Below are 24,101 nucleotides of genomic sequence, written 5' to 3'. Positions count from 1 at the left end.
AAATGGAGGCCCATTGGAATTAAATGGAAACCAGGTTTGCTGTTATATGCATTGATTACATATATTCCAACTAGAACGTGCACTTATCCACATGCACTCATAATCAATTAAAGTGCATGACATTGTACATTTATTTGGATAGCGCTTTTCACATACAGTAAGTAAGTGCTTTACAAGAGGATAACACAACGTAAAAACGAGAAAACATTGAAGATGAAGTGACCACCCAAACCACGTGTTTAAAAGTACAATAACTAGAAAACAAAATACACAATAATATACACAATACACAGTAAAATACACAATAAATACATAAAATGCAGACCTGGTCTAAACAAATATGTGTTTACCTGACTCTTAAAAGAATCTACAGACTGTAAAGGTGCAAGCAAAGCATTCCACAGTTAAGACACAAAGTATCCACGAGAGACAGTGAAAGTTCAATCAGTGAGACAAGATGTTAACCAGTCTAATGCTGTGCAACCAGTCAATGGTCAAAAGCAGAACTGAGGCTGAGCAGTACTAACAATGGTTATAATCATTGACAGAAAAAACATTCATGGAACTCTTAGGGTTTCTTTTTGAAAAAAAAATTATATGAGCAAAATAAGCAGTCGCGGCTTCCAGGTTTTCCATAGTTGTTAAGGCCTGCGACATTTCGGTCTCAGGCAGCGGACAGCATCAGTCATTCACAGTGAAGTGTTGCTGGCGCACTGCCTTACGCCTGGCCTTTAGAGGTGCCACTTTGTCAACCAGCTAGGAGAAGTGCTCAATAATAGACTACAGTAAAAACTCAACATCATTTGTATTTGTATTAAGCCAAGAACCGGTCAACTGACTCTGAGTAATAATGTGAGAACTCAATATTCTTTTAAGAAACAAAGGGTCAGCATTTACAAAGAGATACAAAAAAAAAACATTTAAAATCCCTACAATCAAATGGTTCTCACAACGGATATGATCAATACTAAGTCCCCAAAAAAAACAAGATCTAAAATGAGACAACATGTGTGAGTGGCACCTTGCTTGAAAGGAAAAGATTCAGTAATATTCAGAAACCTAGTGGATACGCATCATGGATATGCAGGTTAAAATCTCCGACTTGTATCACTTTGTCCAGCTAAATAATGGAAGTCAGAAGCCAGTGAACTCCTGAAACTGACTTGCTGGTCCAGGAGGTCAATAAATTAAAACACAATAATACAACGTTAGCAGACCCACTTTTGTCAGTTGTAGTTCAAAAGTAGTAAAAGGTTCTGTGTTCACCAACTGGCAAGAAAACTGATTTTTCTAGGCCACAGTGAGATCTTCATCGCAGTCCCAAGTATCCCCTTGTAAACAACTAATTTAGTGCATAGTTTTGTGTTAAGCCACAATACGTGTTTAAACTAAATCCTTTGCATCAGAGTCTATACATGAATGCTGTGTAATCCGTGTTACAGCTGAAGCACAGTGTGTGTGTTTCATGGCAGCTAAATTACGCCCCCGTGTGTGAGTGCACCCCTCTCACTGGTGTACTACCTCTCTCTCTCTCTCTTTTTCTCACTCTCACTCTCTCTCTCTTCTCTCTTGTGCAGGATGACCCCTTCTCTGCCCTGGATATCCACCTGAGCGACCACCTTATGCAGGATGGCATTCTGAAGCTGCTGAGGGAGGAGAAGAGGACGGTAGTGCTGGTCACACACAGGCTGCAGTACCTTCCCCACGCCGACTGGGTGAGTCATGGCTGACTTATGGTGCCTCAACCACGGAGTAGAGCAGAAATAGGCCTATGATAGGTAACTATGTCACTGTAACCGGTGGAACGTTTTAAACCGGCAGTGAGAAGCTGCCGGAATCATAACTACTTGACTATTTGGAGTTTGGGGTTTTCCTGAGATAAGCATTGCAATTTGTCTTTTCATAGTTTAAAATTAGGTCTACTCTGCTGGTAGAGTTTCAACATCTGTAATGAAAGCCCTTTCATATCAGAATATCTCAGAATGTCTCAGAATGTCTCAGAATGTCTCAGAATGTCTCAGAATGTCGCAGAATGTCTGGGCCCCCAGTAGCTTGCCCTGTGACTGCTGTGGCTAGAGCTTGATGCTCTCATCCTATGTGCTGTAATCACAAATCACTACTCAGAATGGCAGCTGGTGGGTCGTTCAGGAAGGCTCTTATGGACGCTGGGAGAGAGCCAAGATGAACTATCGGTTTTTCATTTGAGTCGTCTCTTCCGTCTTAATGGCCCCATTGACACACTCAAGTGCCTGCAAGTGTGAATAACGTGCTCACTCTAAATCAGCCTTAGAGGAGATGACTAGTTTCAGTATTTAACAAGTATTTGAGCTGGAGTGATGTGTAGCTTGTTTCATACTGGGATTAAAGTACAAAAATGAGATCAGTTGAGCCAAATGGATATGCAAAGAAGCCTGTGCTGTCCATAAGAGTATCATAAAGGCTGAGAAAACATTTCAAAGCTACGTATCTTGATTCTTTGATAAAGTCTCGAGATGCAGACACATCTGTTCTTACAGACACATATCTTTATGTCACCCTGCTAGTGTATAAGGGTGTTTTAAGGGGCAAGAGTGGATATGCCCCTGCATTAAAAACAGTTTCAGTGAGGCTATCACTATGGTAGCACATGGCTTGCCTTCCTTCTTGTAATTGATATAGGTTGGGGAGCAGAAGGGTTTGTTGGCTTCACTAGAGAAGGACACATCATTTGTTCTGTAACTCCTGTGACCTTTTAAAAAGCCCTGTGCTTATTGTTATTCTGGCGGATCTCCAGATCATTGCCATGAAGGACGGGAGCATCCAGACAGAGGGCACGCTGAAGGACATCCAGACTGCCGAGCCAGAGCTCTTCGAGCAGTGGAAGACCCTCATGAACCGAAACGGCCAGGAGTTTGAGAAGGTGAGGCGTGACATCGGGGGGCCCACCAGGGTCCACCCCACTGCATCTGTGAAACATAAAGTCCTGTTCCTGGGTCACATATTGTGTGTTCGGTTACACACCTTCATAATAGACACATTTCAGTATTCGGTTCTACCTCACTGCCCTCACAGCGCCTATCACTCTTCAGAGTCTGTTTATTCGTACACATCTGAACTCACGCCCTAATGATTAATGGCACCTAATTGCTATGGCACATTTTTGCGTTGGTAAAAGATGGCAGATTAAGTCATTCCCACCATTTTAAATTGTTTGTTTGCTCTATATGTAGCAGTCTTTTCTGATGGAGCAAGTCATCTCATGCCTGACTACCTACCCTTGATTACATACTCCCCCCTCGTGTGTGTTATTTGCCCCGTGGCTCAGGAGACAGTGGAGGACAGCATGACGGCACTAGAGAGGAAGAACCTACGCAGGACCATGTACTCACGTGAGGCTCTGAAGACTGAGGACAGGGATGAAGGTAAACACAAGCCCTGACAGCATCATTTACTTGTCACTGTTCACAATTAGAGCTTCACTGGGACTTCGTCAGTTGTTTATGTCAAATAACTGAGATGTTTGTATTGTTTGTCACTGTTTCACATTCCAAAATGTCAGTACCTGAAAAAGTTTGAAACGTAATTTGCCTTCAGTGAACAGAGATATTCATCCTCCAGTCTTTTTGTAGATCCATCATATCAAATTACAACAAAAAGCACAATGTATTATTGATTAACATTTCCCTAGTCCCTACGAGTCCATACAAATGTTTTGAGTGACTGGTATAGGCACATTTTAGAGCAAGACTGGCTAATCCCTTGGAGAACTTTTCTCTTTGTAACTGGCTCTACTTTGCTTCAATCTTAGAGAATAATTATTCCCATTGAAAGGCACAGCACTATCTGAATAACAATGAGAATCTTGGAATCCACACTCTGGGCCAGCCTTTTGCTAGACATCTGGAAGATCAGCCATTTGATTCCTGTAATCACAGATAGTCTTTGGTCATTTCACCCTGTTGTTGATCTCTGTGTTGTCTGTTACTGTTAGACAACATGTTCTTTACCAGTTCTGTGTTGTCTTCTGTATCTTGGTGGCATCTCACTGTGGACTTGTGGGATTTCTTCAGCTCTGGGTTATGCAGGTGTGGGTTGATGGCATGGTTTTCTCAGTGGTGTGCACGAGTGGTGGCTTACTGCTCTGTGTGTGCTGCTTATCAACCTCCCCATATCTCACTGTGCCCCCCACTCCCCTCACTGTGCCCCCCACTCCCCTCACTCCCCCCCCCCCCCCCCCCCCCCCCCCCCCCTCCAGCCAGGACAGTGACACCAGCATGTGTGTGATGCCTCAGTGGTTCCCTGTTTGATGGTCCATATGTGTCTCTCTCTCCCTCTCTTTGACCCGACACCACACGCACTAGTGTGCACATGCGGTAGCCGCATTCGTGACGCAATGAGGTATATTTGGAGTGATAAGTGTGTGTTAAAGCTTAGCAGTGCCGCTAGCACCAGTGTGTTGTGTGTGTGTGTCTGTGTGCCGGTTGCAACTACTGCATTTTTCCACATGTAATTGTATTTGACTATTATCGTTGACAAATGAATGGATATTATACTGAGGAAAGAACCCTTATTCATTAATGAATTCATTTATCCATCCATTCCTCCTTCCTTACGCTTTTTCTTTTTCTTTCTGCTTTTCTTTCCCTCTTACTGATTTGACCATATCTGATCCTAGATCAGGTACATCACTAGATATTTATGATAAAGGGGGCTAAACTTGATACAACTGCTTCTTGGCCTGGTTGGTAAACAGTAGATCTCATTAAGATTTGTGTTATATATTTACTTGTTAAGACAACAAACTACTGCCAACTTTAATGTCCTGGTTAGACAAAAATACTGAAGACACAATAAGGCAAAGTAGGGATGTGACCATATCGTTATTCTAGCTACCTTTCGCTTAAAATAATTTGCAAGCTCAAGACGCCTTTGCCCTAGATAGATAGATCTGTCCCTAGAGACAGTGTGAACACCCTATACACTGTCCTACAGACATGTCCCCTTTACTCGCTGTGGGTTAAAGCTCGCTAGGAGACACAGGCAGTTATTCAGCCAGTCTGCCAAAAACATGAAACCTGCTGTTGTCAAACAGAGGCTTCTCAGGGAAGCATACAGACAGCTGTGATTAGGACAAAGGGAAGAGAAAGAACTAAACTAAGGTTTTGAGTCAGGGGAGTGATTCAGGGCTGGTCCATTCAAAGGTTTGTTTATTTAATCATGTAATGACAATCAAGAGCAGAAAGGACACAGTAGTTACCATTATTGTGAATGTGCGATAGGGTTATTAAAAGATGGTTAAAAAAATTGAATGCTCGTTTTTGAGAACATCGTTCTAATAATGAAACTTTATTCCTCAATATTTCATCCAATTATTTCAGGTGTAGGCAAACATGTTATTTTTTTACTCGAGCGTGCTATTAAGACTTATTTGGCCCATTTAGAATCTATATTATCCAATCAACATGCTGAGAAGAGACCAAAATAGGATCGCCATTACTGTAATTTTGTCCACATGCGAGTAATGGACATCTTAATCTCGTTAATGTGGCTAATGAATGTATTGTATGATTTAGACCAAGCTGCTGGTTCAAGTACATCATCTTGAAGTCAATTTGTCCCCCCTTGTCCATCCAAGAATCCCTTTGCTTGTATATTGTACTGTACTGCTTGCAAGTATGTGAAGTACCCTTACACAACTAAAACAGCAGACTGCAAACTCCCATTGCCTTTCTGTTGTCTCATTCACTCTTTCCTCTCCTTCTATACGTCCAGAGGAGTCTACAGAGAGCGACGAGGAGGAGATCCTGTCGCAGGTGATGCGGCACCGCACCACCATCCCATGGAAGTCGTTTGGGAGGTACCTGAGCTCGGCGGGCATGCTGCTGCTGTCGCTGCTGCTGCTCTCGCAGCTCGTCAAGCACTCGCTCATGGTGGCCATCGACTACTGGCTCGCCCACTGGACCTCACACGTCATCAGTGCCAAGATCGAAGCGGCCGCACACAACTGCACCTCGCCACAGGTGAGGGCCATATTCTGCTGGGGGATGAGAGATTGAGCAATTGGCAGACCAAATCATAGACGTTTTGTTTTTATAATTAGTTATAGTAAGTTTTATAGTTTCAGAGCTTCATAAGCTGATTATACATGGCAGAGTGAGGTGTGTGTAAACATGGCCGGCTGATGTATGTGTGTGAGAGAGGGGGGGGGGGGGTCTTGTGTGGTGCTTGGGACCTTGACTGTTTGTTCTGGGAAATGTGAGCTGTGTATTTCTGGCTAATGTGCTGACGCAGTCCTCAGCAGTTGTCCCTGCAGCCTGGAGAGACTCAGGGGTCGTTGACTGCAGGCGGAATGAGCCATTACATTTCAGAGGAGCTTTGAAGGACTGCAGCTTAAAAATAAAGAATAAAGATCCGATCTGTGTGTTCGAATCGCATTAATCACACCGTGATAAGACTTTCTAACAGAATACGATCATGCTAAACGCAGGAGTGTCTAAAGATGCGTATGCTATCATTGGCACATTATGATTGCAGGAGCTTTAGTGTTATGACAGCAGGAGACCATTCTCAGCAGACCCACAGCTCTATGTTTCAGATGTATTTATAGTGTATTTCCCCATCTCCACTGTGTGAAATGCCAGCTCACATTTCCTTCTGCCAAGCCATGCCAGAGCCATCGCTGGCACCCCATCACTGACACACAACCCACAAGAGTGCCCCAGCACACGTCAGGAGCACATGTTCCTGGTCACTGTGCCATCTAATCACCCCCCGTCCCTGGGCCCAAGTCATGAGAGGGCTCAGGTGATTAGGCACAGGCATGCAGAAACACAAACACACACATACTTTTACTCACACTCAGAGACTCACTGATAGGAAGACAGTGGTGACGTACAGCACTGCAACATTTTGGAATCCCGACAGGTCAAACATATTGTTTGTGGTATCCGGTGGTGAACGAAATTAAGACACACACACAAACACACACACACTCACACACACACACACACACACACACACACACACACACACACACACACACTCACACACGGGACACATTTACTTTCTCTCTCATTGCCCCTCTTGCTTTAAAAGCATGTAAAAAAGATAAATGTCCTATGGTCGGCACTGTTGGTATACTGATCAATGCTCCAATAATGAAATATCAATGCTACAAATCAATGCTACAAACTCCAACAACAGAAATATAACATGAAGCTACGACATTGGATATTTATCCATCCGCGGACACAGCAGTTGTCTCTCTGAGCTTTGGCCATGGTTTCTAATGTCAAATTAACCGAGTTTGAGTTACTTGCCAGCAACAGCAGTCTTTTAACTGAAGTTCAGCAGTGGGTTGGTTGATTCTCAGTAGTGCTTTGTTTGAGCCAGAAAGGCTTTTATTTGTTTGTACAGTAGCTTGGCACAGTATAACAAGCTTAGATAAGCTGTAACAGTGGAGCAGAGGAGTAGAGGAGCCAAGAGCAGCTGCCTTCATCCAAATGTGTCCCCGCTTCGAGTCTCCTCTTGTCATTTAGTTTGATGTGTTTAAGTGCTGCTCTTGGGTTGATACATACAGTCTGTCTGTCTGTCTGTCTGTCTGTCAGTCAAACATTGTGAGTGGTCATTGTTTATCTGATGATGAAGAGCCACACTCTCTGTCAACTTAATGGTGCCTTTCAGTTTGAAAGAGATGAAGAGGATCAGTCAGTGGATTGAAGCTCTTGGGTTGAGAGGGTTATTTTGGTTATTTTAGAGGATCAAAGGATCTGACATTGTGTCTGTCTGTGCACTTTTTGTGCAATTGTTCAGCATAATTGTTGTGTGACTCATAGGCACATGTGCACACACGGAAGCGCACAAACACACACACACACACACACACACACACACACACACACCCACACCCACACCCACACACACACACACAAACACACACACGACCACATTTGTATTCCTGTCAGGGATACACAAACTGTCATTTTCACTTTTCACTACAGAGGAAGAGACCCTGACAAAAATCAGTCTGGTAAATAAAGTCATATGGCACCAGGGTTTGAGTGTGGGATGACTTCAATGTGTTTCAGTCATCTCCACCTCACTCTCACTAGGTTGACCACATTCTTCAGCTGCTTGCAATGACAAATGTGAAATGTGTATGTTGTTGCTTTGTTTGACCCGAGCCTCAGTAACTCAGGCGCGCGTGTGTGTGTGTGTGTGTGTGTGTGTGTGTGTGTGTGTGTGTGTGTGTGTGTGTGTGTGTGTGTGTGTGTGTGTGTGTGTGTGTGTGTGTGTGTGTGTGTGTGTGTGTGTGTGTGTGTGTGTGCCGGGACCTCTCCCACTCCCTCCCTGTAGGAGTGTGGTTTCAGCCACTCATCATACCTAATGGTGTTCAGTGTGTTGTGCTGCCTGGGCATCGTCCTGTGCCTGGTCACCTCAGTGGCGGTGGAGTGGACAGGGCTGCGTGTGGCAAAGGAGCTCCACCACAACCTGCTCAACACCATCATTCTGGCCCCTATGAGGTAGGCAACGGGGTAGCACCCCTGGTAGTGCTGTGTCTGGGTGGGGGGACTGGGTTATGAGTGAAACGGGGAGAGAGAAACAGATGGGGGGGGGGGGGGGGAAGAGGAACAAGGAGAGAGAGGAAAATAAATAGAGAAGGAGAGAGAGAGAGAGAGAGAGAGTGAGCTTTAATGCCATTGTCATTCTGCCCAGGCTGTTTGAGACAACTCCACTGGGAAGCCTCCTGAACAGGTTTTCGACTGACACAAACACCATTGATCAGGTAAGTTTCCATGGACTGTCAACACTAGTGCTTTATCTGTAATAAATGGCAGTTTGCATAAGGCTGGAGAAACTAGACGCAGACCACATGAAGCAGCATGGTGCTTAGTGGAAACCTATTCTGTTGTCTTTGATACTGTTTTAAGTGAAAGAGCTGTCACTGGTATTTTTGTATGCATACATGGTTTTGCTTTTTTGTTTGTGTGTCTGTGTGTGTATGTGTGTGTGTGTGTGTGTGTGTGTGTGTGTGTGTGTGTGTGTGTGTGTGTGTGTGTGTGTGTGTGTGTGTGTGTGTGTGTGTGTGTGTCTGTGTGTCTGTGTGTGTGTCTGTGTGTGTGTCTGTGTGTGTGTGTGTGTGTGTTACAGCACATCCCAGCCACTCTCGAGTGTTTGAGTCGCTCCACACTGCTGTGTTTCTCTGCTCTGGGCGTCATCTCCTTCGTCACTCCCGTCTTTCTGATCGCACTGGCACCACTGGCCCTAGCCTGCTACTTCTTCCAGAAATACTTCAGAGTGGCCTCCAGGTGTGTCTCACACTCATACGTGCATGTACAGTACACACACACACACCCAGCCACCCACCCACCCACACACACACACACACACACACACACACACACACACACACACACACACACACACACACACACACACACACACACACACACACACACACACACACACACATTTCTGGAAAGGAGCCAATTTTAATGTTGACCTACATTTTCCCTTTTGTCTGCCTTCTGCACATTCATATTGCCTAAAAATGCCTAAAAGCTCACACTGCTATTTTGGGCCGGTGATAAAAGACAAACTTAAGAATAAGTCATGCATGCATAATTAGACTCTAATGATGTGGCATCAACACAATGCACGAAGCAGACACAAACATGCACCACGACTGTCCTGGTTGTGTTCTTATATGTTTTAAACCATGAGATAGGAACCCAAGCAGATTGATTAGTACAGTAGATGCTGTTCTTTCTTATGAAGTGTCTGACATTGCCAGTCCCTGTGTGATATTTATCTAGCACAGTGTCATATTCCAGCTGTCGCATCAAACAATGCTCCTGGGGCCATCCTACGTTGAGCGTCTTTGCCAAAACTGGTATTGAGCTGACGTATGTCCCCGTCCTTTGTGTGTGTGTCTCTTAGGGACCTGCAGCAGCTGGAGGATTCCACCCAGCTTCCTCTTCTGGCCCACTTCTCTGAGACGGTGGAGGGACTGACCACCATTCGAGCGTTCAGGTCAGCACAGGGACACTAATATAGAGCCCTTTACATACCCTCAGGTCAGCACAGGGACACTAATATAGAGCCCTTTACATACCCTCAGGTCAGCACATGGACACTAATATAGAGCCCTTTACATACCCTCAGGTCAGCACATGGACACTAATATAGAGCCCTCAGGTCAGCACAGGGACACATATATAGAGCCTTCACATACATACTCTCAGGTCAGCGAAGGGACACTAATATAGAGCCCTCACATACATACCCTCAGGTCAGCACAGGGACACTAATAGAGCCTTCATACACACACACACACACACACACACACACACACACACACACACACACACACACACACACACACACACACACACACACACACACACACACACACACACACACACACACACACACACACACACACACACACACACACACACACTCACTCTTTAAAAAGACTTATAGACACATGCACACAGATACACACACAAACACGTTCACTCTTTTCTTCACAGATACGAGGCCAGATTCAGGCAGAAGCTTCTGGAGCTCACAGATGCCAACAACATTGCTTCTCTCTTCCTCACCGCAGCCAATCGCTGGCTTGAAGTTCGAATGGTAATCACCAGTCACTCACTATTATTGACATCACTGTGTGGTCGTCACATGGTCACGGCCATTCGCTGACTTGCAGTAAGACAGACAGTCAATATTGTTCAGAGCACTTTCTTTTAGTGAGAAGAAGTGGCGTGTGATCAGTGCTCTTTGGTGAAGGTTGTGGGAGAGATTTTCTGTTTCCCTGCATGGTCTTGGATTTCTTTAGTCCAAGGGGTAATGAAATCAAACCACTTTGTCTGGAGAGTGTCTTTGTAATGACTTTGATATCGATTCTTCACTAATGGATAATATTAAGTGTTAAGGGTTATTACCTTCCTTTACAAATTAACTTATTCTTGAAATGAATTGGTTACTGTGAGTTGGTTGTTAACTAACATGCCTTTGAAGACAGAGAGGGTCAGGGATTAACTGCCTGTTTATGAAAGACCAGCCCTTGCGCTTCTTAAGTGTTTCCCACGCCTGCACTGGATGAGAGAGTTCTTGCTTGTCTTGTAGGAGTACATTGGGGCGTGCATTGTGCTTATTGCTGCCGTGGCCTCCATCACTAATTGTATATACAACCATCTGTCAACTGGACTGGTAGGACTGGGCCTCACATATGCACTATTGGTAAGAGCAGATCTTCTTGTGTGTGTGTGTGTGTGTGTGTGTGTGTGTAAACTGTGTCCCTCGGTCAAATTTATTTGTGTTTATTTCTGGGACATACTGACAGATAATTTTGTGATGTGTCTTTTAACTGGGTCCATCTTCAGAATGTGAAATCCCATAGAAAGAGACAAAATGAAAGTCAGTGAAACTTACAGCATTGTGCTCTTTAAACAATACCAAATTCAGACAGCCAATGGCTGGTACATGACATATGCAAGGAGTTGTGTTTTTCTCACTCCACCCAACACCAAGTCATGCAAAACAGTTTCCAGACACCAAAATAACTTACATTCCAAATTCTAAATTCAGATGTAACTTTCAGTGGTAACATTTTCAGGAGCAATGGTGTCTAGTGTATAGGTGGAATGTAATTATTCATATAAATGCCTCAGTCATAAACATTTTAGGTGATTAATTAAGATATATGAACTCCAGCTGTTTTGTTTCACACATGGCTCTTTCAGTCATCTAAATGAGAAGTGGTTGTTTCAGGTGTCCAATTACCTGAACTGGATGGTGCGTAACCTGGCGGACATAGAGGTGCAGATGGGCTCGGTCAGGCGGATCAGTGGCCTGCTCAAGACCGAGCCAGAGAGCTACGAGGGCCTCATGTGTGAGTGACATCATTGCCACAGGACTTGCTGATTACTTGTGGGAGGGGATGGGTTATGTCACCCTAAAAAGGTCACCCCAGGGGACCGACTTTGGATCTCACCTTTTTCTCTTTCCTCCCTATCTTTCTGTCTCAATCTTTCTCACCATCATCTGTCTCCTCCCTGTATCTCTTCCCTCCCTCTCTCTCTTTCTCTTTCTCTTTCTCTCTCTCTCTCTCTCCGTGAGCAGCAGCATCTCAGGTGCCAGACGGATGGCCCCATCAGGGGGAGATTCAGATACAGAACCTGAGCGTGCGTTACGACAGCACTCTCAAGCCCGTCCTCAAGAACGTCAACGCCCATATCTGCCCCGGGCAAAAGGTGCAACACCAACACCAACACCACTATGCTTTTACTCTTTTCCTTCTCTAGATGTGCTACCTTAGACAGTTCTGCGTACAACTGAGACCATTTCTTTCTCCTCTCTTTCTCTCTCTCTCAGAGATCTCTTTTCTCTCTGTCCCTCTCTCTGCCCATCTCTCATCCCCTCTATAGAACACACCTAGAGTTGACCCACACCACCTTAACTGGCCATCTTGAGTTACAGCTCAAGCATCTTGGGTGTGAATCAGCAGGATGTTATCTGGGCACACGTGCCATCATATTAAACATGCCACTTCCTCCGTAGGTTGGGATCTGTGGCAGAACTGGGAGTGGCAAGTCTTCCTTTTCACTGGCCTTCTTTCGCATGGTGGACACATTTGAGGGTAAAAATGAAAACTGCACACACACACACACACACACACACACACACACACACACACACACACACACACACACACACACACACACACATACAGTCAGAAAAGAATTTCTTTGAATAAAACCGTTTGGAGTTTACATGACAGTACACTCTCTGTTCTATGTATATTGATGTCATGCCATGCCATGTCAGATCCCTGTCAAGCTGATGTCTTCTTTGCCTCCCACAGGACGAATCCTCATAGATGGGATTGACATCGCACAGCTGCCTCTGCAGACGCTGAGGTCACGCTTCTCCATAATTCTGCAGGATCCCTTCCTTTTCAGCGGGACCATACGGTGAGGAAGAGGAGCGTGGCAGATGGCGTGACACTCCTTGTTATTCCAGGGCTCTTGCTTTAATGAAAAATCACGGGAACAGTTTGATATTCTTTCTGAGGAGAACAAAACATTTCGAAATGTTTGAACACTTCACAATGTCCTCTGACCTGAGGTGCCTGAACAGCCCTCACATCAGCATCAATCGCCTGAAGAAAAGACCACCTTTTTACTTTCAGTTTTAGTGGTAGTAGTCCCTCAAAGCTACATGAATCAATGATCATTGGCACATCACAGTAGGTCTTCTAATGTAACTTGCACAGTTCTATTATTTTTCAATACTATTATTTTTCCCCCTTTAAGCCAGAACAAGACAAACTCAAGGTTACTCATCAGAACTATTCATGCCATGGTTACCATTGATATTTCCTAGGGATCTGGAGTGCCACTGATGGCTACTGTCTTAGCATGAGTTTAAAGGGGCATACAATATAAATGTGTTGTAAAATGGAATTCAAAATTGTGAAAGACTAATTCGGCTGTTGAAACAGCATCTTCAGTCAATGCAAGTGAATTAAAGGTTTGGCATAATGCTAGATATCACCTAGTGTAGAAAAATGGAAACGCATCTTCACTGTCAGCTTCTGATGGTTCCTTACTTTGTAGGTTTAACCTGGACCCAGAGAATAAGGCATCCGACAGCATGCTGTGGGAAGCCCTGGAGATCGCCCAGCTCAAGTCTGTGGTGAAAACCTTGCCTGGAGGACTAGGTAAGCACATAAATGTATACTTGTCAAAACAACCCCTTTTCAGGCTCTTATTCTGTCTTATTCTATCTCTTTGCAGAAGGCACTAGGGATAGTTTAGTACAAAAGACAAATCATGACTCGTTTTACTGCCTTTGTGGATTTAATTCCATTTCCCACCCTTAGTAGGTCAAACAAACAAGGGTCTTGGGTCCATAGGCACATGCCCCAGTAAAATATCATGTTCAACTTTAAACAAGCTCCTACAGTTGGCAGTGGATTCATTTAGATTGGTAATAACAGAAGAATGGATTTCTAATCCTCAATGACAAAGCAACGTAATGTAACTCAAAAGGTTCTGGGATCTGAAGTATGGGTTGGTACACTGCAGCGCACACACCACTGTCCGTGCATGTCAGTGTCCATATCATAGCAGCAATATGTGCATCGGCGCTCAATCAGGATTGAGAAATGATAACACAACAGGACTAAAGTTTTTAAATAATTCAAATTATCTTTTTTTCATTTCGATTTAACTCAAACATAATTGACTGCTGCATCAGAAAATGATTTGGACGTACAGACACAGGGAAGCAGTAAGGAGAGAAGAGATTAAAAGAGATAGTACCTGGCTGTAGTTATTGGAGATAAACAAGTTAGCGAGCTTATTATTTACTTTACTTATTATTAAGGTTATTTACTTTCAGGATTCAGGATCCCTCCACCAATCTGTAACGTTTCTGAGACTCGTGTCTGGTGCTGAGGTACAGTCAGTGTAGCCAGTAGTGTCATGATGTATTCATACTGTCATTCTCACTCTATGCAATTTAAAGTCTTACTTATGTAACTCCATTGCCTGCTCAAATGGAATAAGTACTTAATGTTTCTGAGGTCAGTGGAAAATGGAGAGTATGACTGCCCTTGGCATTTGGACATTCTAGAGGACCCAGAAGATAACAAAATGATGGATGGATAGACAGCGAAACAGATAAACAAGACAGAAGAGTTTTACAGATAGACAGACAGAAAGACAGACTAATATGGACATAGCTGATATGCCAAATGAGCTTTGAGTCTCATGTGTCTGATGCTTGTGTGTGTGTTTCAGATGCGATGGTGACGGAGGGCGGGGAGAACTTCAGTCAGGGCCAGCGGCAGCTCTTCTGCCTGGCCCGAGCATTTGTGCGGAAGAGTAGCATCCTCATCATGGACGAGGCCACTGCCTCCATAGACATGGCTACGGTAAGTAATTTACGCATCCATAGAAATGACTACAGTAAGTCAACTACACCTCCATGGCTATGGTAAGTCAGATATGCCAACATAGTCATCTCTGGGGTATACACCTCCATAGACATGGCTATGGTAAGTCAGCTATGCTTTCATAGTCATGGCTACAGTAGGCCAGTCAGAAGTCCCCAGGCTGGAGAGCACTCCATTCATTCAATGCTCAGACACAGCACACACGCGTAGTACAGCGTGGCCTGTCACAAAGAAGGACTACAATTCATCGTTCTGGACCAGTGAAGCGTGGGGGCAGGATCTAATGCACCAGCCTCACAGGAGGAATAACATAACTGGGAAGAACAAATACTTCAGAAATGAGTTCTTTTCCATAAGCTTATGAATGGCAAAGATATATTTTAAGGGTTCAGGTCAAAGCATGCTAATAAAATAATATGTAGGTTACACACATACGTGTTGTTCATCTGAACTTCCACAGAGTGAACCTTTAGATATCTGCCAGATCTCCAAATGCATCAGTACTGAGAATGTAACAGCAGTGTTCAAGCTTTTCTGGTGGATTTGACTACTGGTTTGTGATTTTATGAGCTAATAAAATGTTTTTGTAATGATTCCCGACATATACGTAGCTTTGTGGTTCTAAGCCATATCTTTGTTTTGTTTTTGGCTGCAGGAGAGCATTCTACAGAAAGTGGTGATGACAGCTTTCTCTGATAGGACAGTGGTAACCATAGCGGTGGGTATCTAATAAACACTGTATGGGTATCAAACCTATGCTGGCTTATCAGTCTGCACTGTTTGCTCAACATCCTCCACTCATGAACAAATGTCATTTGGCTTTGATTTTCCACTTGCTAATAAAGACATAACCATTGCACAGTCTGTTAACATTGTCCTAATACTATGAGTCTTTTCCCAGATACTAACTGCACGCACTGTTCAGTGTAATATTCAGATTACATTTGTCTAGCAACTGCAGTTGTCAAAATCTCAGAACCTGCTGGGCTACAGTTTTAGTTGAACTTCACTGTTTTACTCAACAACTGCATTTGGATGCATATCGGTAAATTCTTGTTTGAAGTGTTTTCAAGAGCACATCATACAGGAACTGATGTGTTTTTACCAAACAGATGTTTTAACTTTGTGTCTCTTTGATGTTTCCCATGCAGCATCGTGTTCACACCATCTTGAACGCTGACCTGGTCATTGTCATGAAGCGAGGGATCATTCTGGAGTATGACAAGCCAGAGGTCCTGCTTGAGCAGGAGGACAGTATTTTTGCCTCGTTTGTCAAGGCAGACAAATAACTAAAAGGGAAAAAAAGACTGAATCAAGGACCCTCAAAGTGCAATTGTATCATGGACTACTTTTTTTTATTTTATTTTTATCTTGCATCATATATTTGTAAATAAGATATTATTTCTTTATTAATAAAAAGGAGTAATTTTCATTTTAAACATATATTTTTAAAGAATGAGTAGCCTACTGTCTGTTGAATAACATTGTTGAATAACCCTGAAATACTCTAAGTGGGAGGTGATGCAATATAGTATCTAGTACACACAAGTAAACTGACATAGTTGACAGATCTCCGATGAGGTCACATTATCCATAGTGTAGACTTATCTTGGCAAAAACATAACAATTTCACTTACACTATGATTACACAATGTTTGAACATAGTCTATTAAGTGGTGCAATTGTAGTGGACAACAATGTTAACAACAGCTGTATACCATGCATGTGAAAACAACATAGAGTTTGATAAAGCTGGGATACTGCCAGGATCACACTTACAGAGGGGGCAATGTCAACTGTATACAGAAAAGAATGATACACATTTGGAGGACCAACTTTAAGTTTTAGGCACCACAAACGCATTAAAGGGCAACTCAAAGTAATCTGTCTGAGGTATTCAAGTTTCCTATTCTGTCATTAGACTGCAAATGCATTTTGTAGGATTTTACAAGTGTTAGACTGAAACATCTGCGTCGTTGGGAAATGTACATGGTCAGTAACATATTTCGACATGCGCAGGTATGATGCCTGCCTGAGTGTGAAAGCTGAACTTGTTTGTCTAATCTCGATACGAGGAGAATGCCATTTCTCCACTCCATTCGACAGAGACACTGCATTGGACACTGCTCCCTCTCCGAACACAACTCTACGAATATATACAACTACACCAAGAACATATACAACTATAAGCATCTTTGTTTTATTAGCGACATACACGTGGCCTAAAGTGAATGGAAATGGAATGCCTTGTTCGGCGAATGACAGTGACCGGGCCAGGGACAAAGTATCGAATTGCAAAGTGATTGGCGTAGGCAGCTGGGGCGCCGAAAGTGGATTCTACGCTCGGCGGTCACAGCACTGGACTAGGGGGCGTGAGAAGCGCCCATAGTTTGGGAGAACGACACTTGCCCTGGGTGGGCGTCTGATGAAGGAGACCGATTTCGTTTTACGATTCTGTGCGTTGAGCGCACCAAAGCTGATGAGTTGCTGGTACCATAGCATGGAAGAGCAATGTTGTCAAGAAAGGGTCTTCTTCCCGATGATTTTTTGCTAACTCGTTTAGCGGAAGATGTGCGGCAGCCGCAATTCAAAGCGGTACAGAGAAAGTCTCGCTTCGTCGCCAAGAACGGGACTTGTAACGTAGCCCACACGAATATTCGCGAACAAGGACGCTTTCTGCAGGACGTCTTTACAACATTGGTCGATTTAAAATGGCTCTATACGCTCATTATATTTACCATGTCCTTTCTGTGCAGTTGGTTTTTGTTTGGCATGATCTGGTGGCTTATAGCGTTCGCGCACGGAGACCTTGACCAGCAAAAGGAAGACTTTATCCCGTGCGTGACTGACATTCATTCCTTCTCCTCAGCCTTCCTGTTCTCCATAGAGGTACAGGTGACCATCGGTTTCGGTGGGCGAATGGTCACCGAAGAATGTGTGTCAGCCATCATCATACTACTGGTTCAGAATATCGTAGGACTGGTTATCAACGCCATCATGCTTGGTTGCATCTTCATGAAAACAGCCCAAGCCAAGAGACGTGCCGAGACGTTGATCTTCAGCAAACATGCAGTGATATGTCCTCGTAACGGGAAACTGTGTTTCATGATCCGTCTTGGGGACCTCCGCAAGAGCATGATCATCAGCGCCACCGTAAGAATGCAGGTGGTGAGGAAGACAACCACCAAGGAGGGAGAGGTTGTTCCGCTGGACCAGATAGAGATCCAGATAGATAACCCTGTTGGAGCGAATGGAATCTTCCTGGTGTCCCCACTCATAATCTGTCACATTATTGACAAAGACAGTCCTTTGTACGAACTGTCAGCGGAAAACTTACAAAATGAGGACATAGAGATAATAGTCGTGTTGGAGGGCGTTGTGGAAACCACGGGCATTACGACCCAGGCCCGGACGTCTTACCTGTCGGAGGAGATTTTGTGGGGACAACGCTTCGTGTCCACAGTTAGCGAGGAGGACGGGATCTATGCGGTGGACTACTCTAAATTTGGAAACACGGCTAAGGTGCCTACTCCAGTCTGCAGTGCGAAAAAGCTTGAGGAGGGCGGGGGTATGGAGCTGCTCAAACTTCTGGAGTCTACTCACTCCAATGTTAGGAGGAGACGTGTCAAACAGCCCAGCATTAGCCAAGAACAGGAGAAGACACAGGCAACGAGCCACAGTATGAGCATACACACTCAGGCGGAAATGTAAGGTGTAGCCTACTTATGAAACCGTTGTATTATGCAATATCTATTTTATATTACCGTTTACACACGCGTATTCAGCATACCTTGAATGCACTACACAGAGATGTTTTTCTTATATCCTTCCTCGGAATGTTTCCCAAAGTTGAGCTGACTGCATGTCTCCACTTCTCAGGGTGCGATTAAGGTCTTTAAGCACATACAAATATGCAATGCCATGGGTAGATGACAAGTAGAAGACCTCCATGAGCCCTCAATGCTGGATTGCCTTTCTTATAGTTATTATCATTTATATTTAAAGCAGAGCGTGGGTGTATTAAAGGTGAATGAACATTAAATGTTTCCTTTGTGGGGTTATTACTTGTGGAGTCAATGTCAGTGAAACATCATAGTGATCTGATATGAGATTTGACCATGTTTCTTTTCTTTTGTGTGTGTATGTGCTGTAACTTTAACACCATGTCTGGGCTCAGGTTGAAATTTTCATGAGCTTGCACACGTGCACAGAATCACTGTAGCAAAAGTATAGTGTGTACTTGACTGGATGTCAGTCCAAGATATTATTGAAGGAATCAGTTCAGAGTTAATAATGCGTTAATAATAATACACCGTAGTCAATAATTCAATGCATCTTATATCTACTTGTAACTTTTATCTGGACAGAATGTAAGCATTTCTGGTTAGAGAGATAGATTGAACAGAGACTTTTGTCTCTGAGGCCTCATGAATAGGGTGACAGAGAAAAATGCTGCAGGACTCAAGAGTGGCATTTTTGTCTTTTATTAGATTATAATTTGCAGAACTTAAAATATTAAATTGCTTTTAACTTAAGATAATAATTAAAATAGATAAAAGGAAAGCCAGAACTGAAGAACCCTGCAAATAAGAAGACCAAAATAAATAAAATATAAATCCAATCCCCCTTTTGACAGAGGCAAAGTTCTGACACAACCAACTTGCAATGACATGTGCATCTTACATGCTCATACGGCGCCATCATCAGGACCTCTCTTGATACTTAAAAAAGCATTTAAAACAGGTAAAAGAACAGAAAAAAGGGCTGTTACATTGGAGGCATTTGGGATCCTCGGGACGACGCAAATCAGAACGTTGATCGCCACCCAGTGACGCTCGGGCCTCTGTCTCCAGCGCACGTCTACCTTAGTGGGCAAGCAGACATCAGACATGTCCTTGACCCAGCAAACCCCCAGAAAAGATAAAGCCACCCCCCACTACACACACTCACTCACACACGCACACACACTCACCCCTGCCTACCCACCAGAAAAACCTCCCGTCCTGCTCGTGCATCACTGACCACCAGGTGGGGGAAAGGCCCACGGCAGCTCTCCTCCCCCGTAAGGTGACTGCACAGATTAAATACGCATGGGTATGATATTCCCTATGACCTTGTTGTTGCTGCGTGTTCCCCTTAGCCTGTCTCTTGGCCTGGGTGTGTACACCCAATACTGAGTATGTGAAGAGTTTTACAACGAGACTGCCAGGTAGGCTTTTAAATATAGCACTATACAATGAGAATGCAGATTAAGGTACTTAGAGCGTTGTAGAGTGTAATAGACACAGAAAGAGAGAGAGACAACATTCTCTCTCTGGCAGCAGTGACATGTTCTTTTAGGTCCTGAGTAAAGAACGCTTTGATCATCCCAGGCATCAGACAGTTTAAATTATATAACTTGCGTTAGACATCAGCGCTCCATGCTTCTAGGCTGAGCCACTGGATGGACGGGAGAAGCACCTGCTCCCTAAAGTACTCCCACCACAAGGGGGAGCTAGTGGCTATTACAAGTTTAGGCTGTGTACACCATCTTCAGTAAAACAGTGAAACAGCGCCACTACAGTTATGTTAAGCCAGTAAAGAGGGTAGGGGAACATGACCCCCAACCCAACCCCCCAGCAAAAAAAACCCATATGAAACAAAATATCCTCCATGTGTAAAATAAAATCTTAAAAACCACATCAAAAATTCCAACAAAATAAAAGCAAAACAATAAAAACACAATACACACCTCTCCTAGTTTAACTGCAATGGTGAGGGGTGGGATGGGGCAAACAAGTCTCCCCATCAGCTATACCTCCTCCCCATCCCATTGCCCCCCTCCATCCCCCCACCCACCCCACACCCACACCTCTGACCACTCCAATGAAAGAATGATCAGGGAGTGAGTGCGTGTGAGTTTGTGTATGCATGTGTGTGAGGTCTCTTAGCCCCTTAAAAGGCATCCAGGCCTTGGGCTGGGGTGCGATGGGGTTGGGATGTATGGGGGGATGGGTTCAAGGCTGTCGTCCTGCTTCTAGCTGGGGTAACGTCACACCCCGGGAGCACTCATCTCTCCGTCACGTGATTTTGTGCGGTGGGGGAGGGGGGCGGGGGGTTGCACAGGACCTCCGACAGGTCGTCCATGATGCAGATCTCCTTAGGGTCAACCAGGTTAAACACCCGGATAAAGACGATGAAATGTGCGTAGAGAGTGTTCAAGTGACCCTGCAGGTCCAGAGCCACGGTCTCCTTAAAGTGCGCCCAGTAGATGTGTGCCAGCACGTGGAACAGGAACCGGCAGATCTTCTTCACTAGTGTTTCAAACGTGTTGGGGAACTCCTTACCTACAGGTGAAAGACAGAGAGAGAGAGATAGACAGTGTCAGGTTTTGAAAGGATATTTACTTCTCCCCACAACACTAACAAAAGGAGTACAGAGATGACCCTCACAGGATTGCTGTATGGGAAGGCATTAAGAGTAATAATGCAAGACATGAAAGGGCAGCACATAAAGAGTACACAGCAATACTAAGCAATTAGGTAAACATTTGCTTAAAGCCATTTCCTGTGGATGTGGAACATTCCCCTACATATACACTTGCTTGCCCAGGGGTTTTTCACATCTGGAACATAAGTGTTCAGCTAATGCCTGTATGAAAAGGTTCTCAGGACAAAGGTGACCTCCAGAGTTAAAACACGTACTTCCCATCATTGCACACTAGGGGGTGCCAGTGCTCTGTGGTATGCCCATTCAATCAAACTTAAGATAAGCAGGATACATCCTATACTACTGAGAGAACTGTAGGGGGCATATCAACTCACCATATTTTGTAGGGAAGATGTCTTCATCGGTCACAATTTTTTGAACCGAACTCATGACGAAGTCAACATACTGAGGAGCTGTGCATTTAATCTTCTTACCCTTTTCATCTTGCCATAAGAGTATTCTGAAAGGCACAGATAGTTCTCATTAGGTCAAAAAGGCTAATGAAGTCTGATTTACCTTTTCAATAACTATTACATTTTAACTACACATTTAATTGGTGCCCCCGGAAACCTTGCCTCTTTCTCGAAACCTAATTTCAGTTTTCAGTCAAGTGCGTTGGCGCTCCAGGACGTGTTGACCTCTTTAGGTCAGCATTTATCCTTTCTGAGGTTTGTTCTCATTGCCTAGTTTAAGGACTAGAGGTGCATTCTGGGACCTTGGGCCTGGGACCGCCCGCAGGGCTATAGACACCACAAATCCTCTGGAATGTAGACCGTATGCATAACTGGCCTTGCAGCGGGAGACCCACTGACCGCTGTTAACACAAACTGTTACACAACACAAGACCTGACAGTGGAGCCACATTCGAACTTGGACCAGTAATCAAGTGACGGTGGGGGGAAATCTTTGTAATGAGAAGTCAGATTACCAATTTCATCAGGGGGGAAATGAAGTGAGAAATATCCATTTCCTCATTATATCTAGAGACAAGTGCTTTCTCAGTCTTGGCTGCCCTGAGAAATCATCAGTCATCACACTATCAGAGATACACAACTTCTCAAGCTCCAAACTGAAATATGAGTATAGTAGGGTAGCTCAGTCTATGTGTGATTCTAACGAAATAGCAGATTGTATACATAAGACCACAATCACCACACCAGAATGTGAAATTACAGGAATCAGCAGGAGCAACCAGGTGACTATTTACGAGAATATGAGAATAAACCTATACGAGTTCCTGCTATGTTTCAAAGTGTTTTTGACCAATTGTTTGCCTACTCTGTGTGAGTCACCATCACGCTGAGTGTTTGTCAAGACTGGAGTGTACTGCAGATGATCAGGTTTTTCAAGGTCAAACTAGAAGACTCAAACCTTGAGAAAAAAAAGCCTAAATACATATCAACAACTTCCTCAAACCGGGTGAACTAGTTGAGAAAATAGTTTTAGAGCGACCCATCTCAAGCTGAATGGCGTGATTGCATGTTTGTCCATTTTGAAGACACAAATGAGGTCAAGTATATAATCAGTTTTTCCACAGAATTTCTCTTCACATACATTGCCTTTTTTTTTACCCTCAACCAGGCATCAATCCTTTCAAACCTTTTGTCTCTCCTCACTGCGATTGCAACGCAAATAACAGGAAAGAAGCACTGTATTCACAGTGAACACACAAGCAACGGTGCGATACAAAGAACACCAGCAGAATGTGTGTCAGTGGAATACAGTGCGGTACATTCCAGGTTACATTTGCAAGGGGAATTGACCCAGATAACTCTGTCGCTCCAGGCGTCTTATCTCCTGACAGAGAAGAAAGACGGCTTTGTCGCTGTGGCACACGACGTCAACTAGTCAGCCAGCGTGGGAGCTATTTAAGGGGGCCCTACACTGGCCACTCAGCGTGTGTGTGTGTGTGGGTGGGGGGGTGGCAAACAGGTAAATACAGGCAAACAGGTAAATACAGACAGAGTGTGGTAGGCAAGAGACCATGATACTCACGTATTGCATGCAGCCGTCATGGCCTGACACGTGTCCCCAGTGCAGAACTCTGAGATTGTACTGTACTGAAGGTTGATGAGATTGAAGAAGGTTGTTGCTGTGAGGATGGACAGAAGAAAGCAGAGATGAGAGGAAGAAGGGAGGGTAAGAAAGAGATAAACATAAATAACATTCATTCTTAATTTTTCACCAATAATGTGACAGGCAAAACAAAAGATATGCTTTGAAAGGTTCCATCCCGTTCATAGATTTCCTTCGCCACATAGACCATTCATCTTGGCCAATTCATGGGTCCTAACTATATCATAATTTTCTTTAACATATCATGAAACTGTCAAGACCCTCAAACTCCAACTACTTTGTTTTTAATCATCTAAACTAACCACAGACCCTGCAACTGGTCTGGCCGTGGTCAAATACCAAAATAAATACATGGGATGTTGATCTTACTATTGCTGGCGAGCCATTCGTTGAGGTCGATCTCCGGGGGCAACACCACCAACTCCTTCAGGTCGAAGTCCACCACCCGCACCTTTGTGTACTCCGGCTCCAGGTAGTGCTTCTTCTCCTCCGCCGGTGGCTTCTTCCCATTTGGCTTTGTCTTCGACTTCCTGAAAGAGGGGAGAAAAGGATTAAATTCCGAGCCCAGGAACACAGCACCCAATTGTGGGCACCTCCACACACAAAGGAG

The 24,101-nt window shown here is 44.1% G+C and overlaps 3 protein-coding genes and 1 long non-coding RNA gene across 9 annotated transcripts in view; 2 read left to right on the top strand and 2 right to left on the bottom strand.

The window, feature by feature from the left end:
* abcc8 (ATP-binding cassette, sub-family C (CFTR/MRP), member 8) overlaps positions 1 to 16,773 on the top strand; it is a 47,430-nt gene extending 30,657 nt beyond the window's left edge. For 2 of the 3 annotated variants that reach the window (XM_080842448.1, XM_080842447.1), the window contains 19 exons: positions 1,578 to 1,715; positions 2,774 to 2,899; positions 3,305 to 3,401; positions 4,050 to 4,064; positions 5,752 to 5,999; positions 8,335 to 8,501; positions 8,695 to 8,764; positions 9,130 to 9,287; positions 9,919 to 10,011; positions 10,515 to 10,617; positions 11,113 to 11,226; positions 11,758 to 11,878; positions 12,109 to 12,239; positions 12,547 to 12,625; positions 12,851 to 12,959; positions 13,605 to 13,708; positions 14,793 to 14,926; positions 15,603 to 15,665; positions 16,099 to 16,773. In XM_080842448.1, the coding sequence (XP_080698574.1) occupies positions 1,578 to 1,715; positions 2,774 to 2,899; positions 3,305 to 3,401; positions 4,050 to 4,064; positions 5,752 to 5,999; positions 8,335 to 8,501; positions 8,695 to 8,764; positions 9,130 to 9,287; positions 9,919 to 10,011; positions 10,515 to 10,617; positions 11,113 to 11,226; positions 11,758 to 11,878; positions 12,109 to 12,239; positions 12,547 to 12,625; positions 12,851 to 12,959; positions 13,605 to 13,708; positions 14,793 to 14,926; positions 15,603 to 15,665; positions 16,099 to 16,236 (2,208 nt within the window). In that variant the 3' untranslated portion in view covers positions 16,237 to 16,773. The remainder of the gene's footprint in view (positions 1 to 1,577; positions 1,716 to 2,773; positions 2,900 to 3,304; positions 3,402 to 4,049; positions 4,065 to 5,751; positions 6,000 to 8,334; positions 8,502 to 8,694; positions 8,765 to 9,129; positions 9,288 to 9,918; positions 10,012 to 10,514; positions 10,618 to 11,112; positions 11,227 to 11,757; positions 11,879 to 12,108; positions 12,240 to 12,546; positions 12,626 to 12,850; positions 12,960 to 13,604; positions 13,709 to 14,792; positions 14,927 to 15,602; positions 15,666 to 16,098) is intronic. The other variant, XM_080842449.1, reaches the window with a different exon arrangement.
* Positions 12,820 to 16,241, bottom strand: LOC308368303. Its single transcript, XR_013968726.1, has 3 exons — positions 16,053 to 16,241; positions 13,598 to 13,704; positions 12,820 to 13,054 (listed from the first exon to the last, which is right to left on the bottom strand). It is a non-coding gene; the product is annotated as an uncharacterized lncRNA (long non-coding RNA).
* Positions 16,774 to 17,171: 398 nt separating the features above from the next.
* Positions 17,172 to 18,983, top strand: kcnj11 (potassium inwardly rectifying channel subfamily J member 11). Its single transcript, XM_080842450.1, has one exon. It carries the CDS (start codon positions 17,459 to 17,461, stop codon positions 18,656 to 18,658), a length of 1,200 nt encoding a protein of 399 aa, XP_080698576.1. The 5' UTR covers positions 17,172 to 17,458; the 3' UTR covers positions 18,659 to 18,983.
* Positions 18,984 to 20,832: 1,849 nt separating this feature from the next.
* The window catches only part of LOC308367702 (MOB kinase activator 2-like), a 48,844-nt gene continuing 45,575 nt past the window's right edge, over positions 20,833 to 24,101 (bottom strand). For all 4 annotated transcript variants that reach the window (XM_080841692.1, XM_080841691.1, XM_080841690.1 and 1 more), the window contains exons 2-5: positions 23,861 to 24,021; positions 23,411 to 23,507; positions 21,751 to 21,875; positions 20,833 to 21,273 (exon numbers count right to left, since the gene is read on the bottom strand). In XM_080841692.1, the coding sequence (XP_080697818.1) occupies positions 20,996 to 21,273; positions 21,751 to 21,875; positions 23,411 to 23,507; positions 23,861 to 24,021 (661 nt within the window). In that variant the 3' untranslated portion in view covers positions 20,833 to 20,995. The remainder of the gene's footprint in view (positions 21,274 to 21,750; positions 21,876 to 23,410; positions 23,508 to 23,860; positions 24,022 to 24,101) is intronic.

This window comes from Sprattus sprattus (genome assembly GCF_963457725.1).
Source record: "Sprattus sprattus genome assembly, chromosome: 7".
Taxonomy (NCBI): Eukaryota; Metazoa; Chordata; class Actinopteri; order Clupeiformes; family Clupeidae; genus Sprattus; species Sprattus sprattus.
The sequence above is the reverse complement of the archived record's forward strand: the minus strand, read 5'-3'. Positions and strand labels throughout refer to the sequence as shown.

What these genes read in the sequence shown, in the direction of transcription:
- kcnj11 (XM_080842450.1), top strand. Translation starts at nt 17,459, where the DNA reads ATGTTGTCAAGAAAGGGTCTTCTTCCCGATGATTTTTTGCTAACTCGT.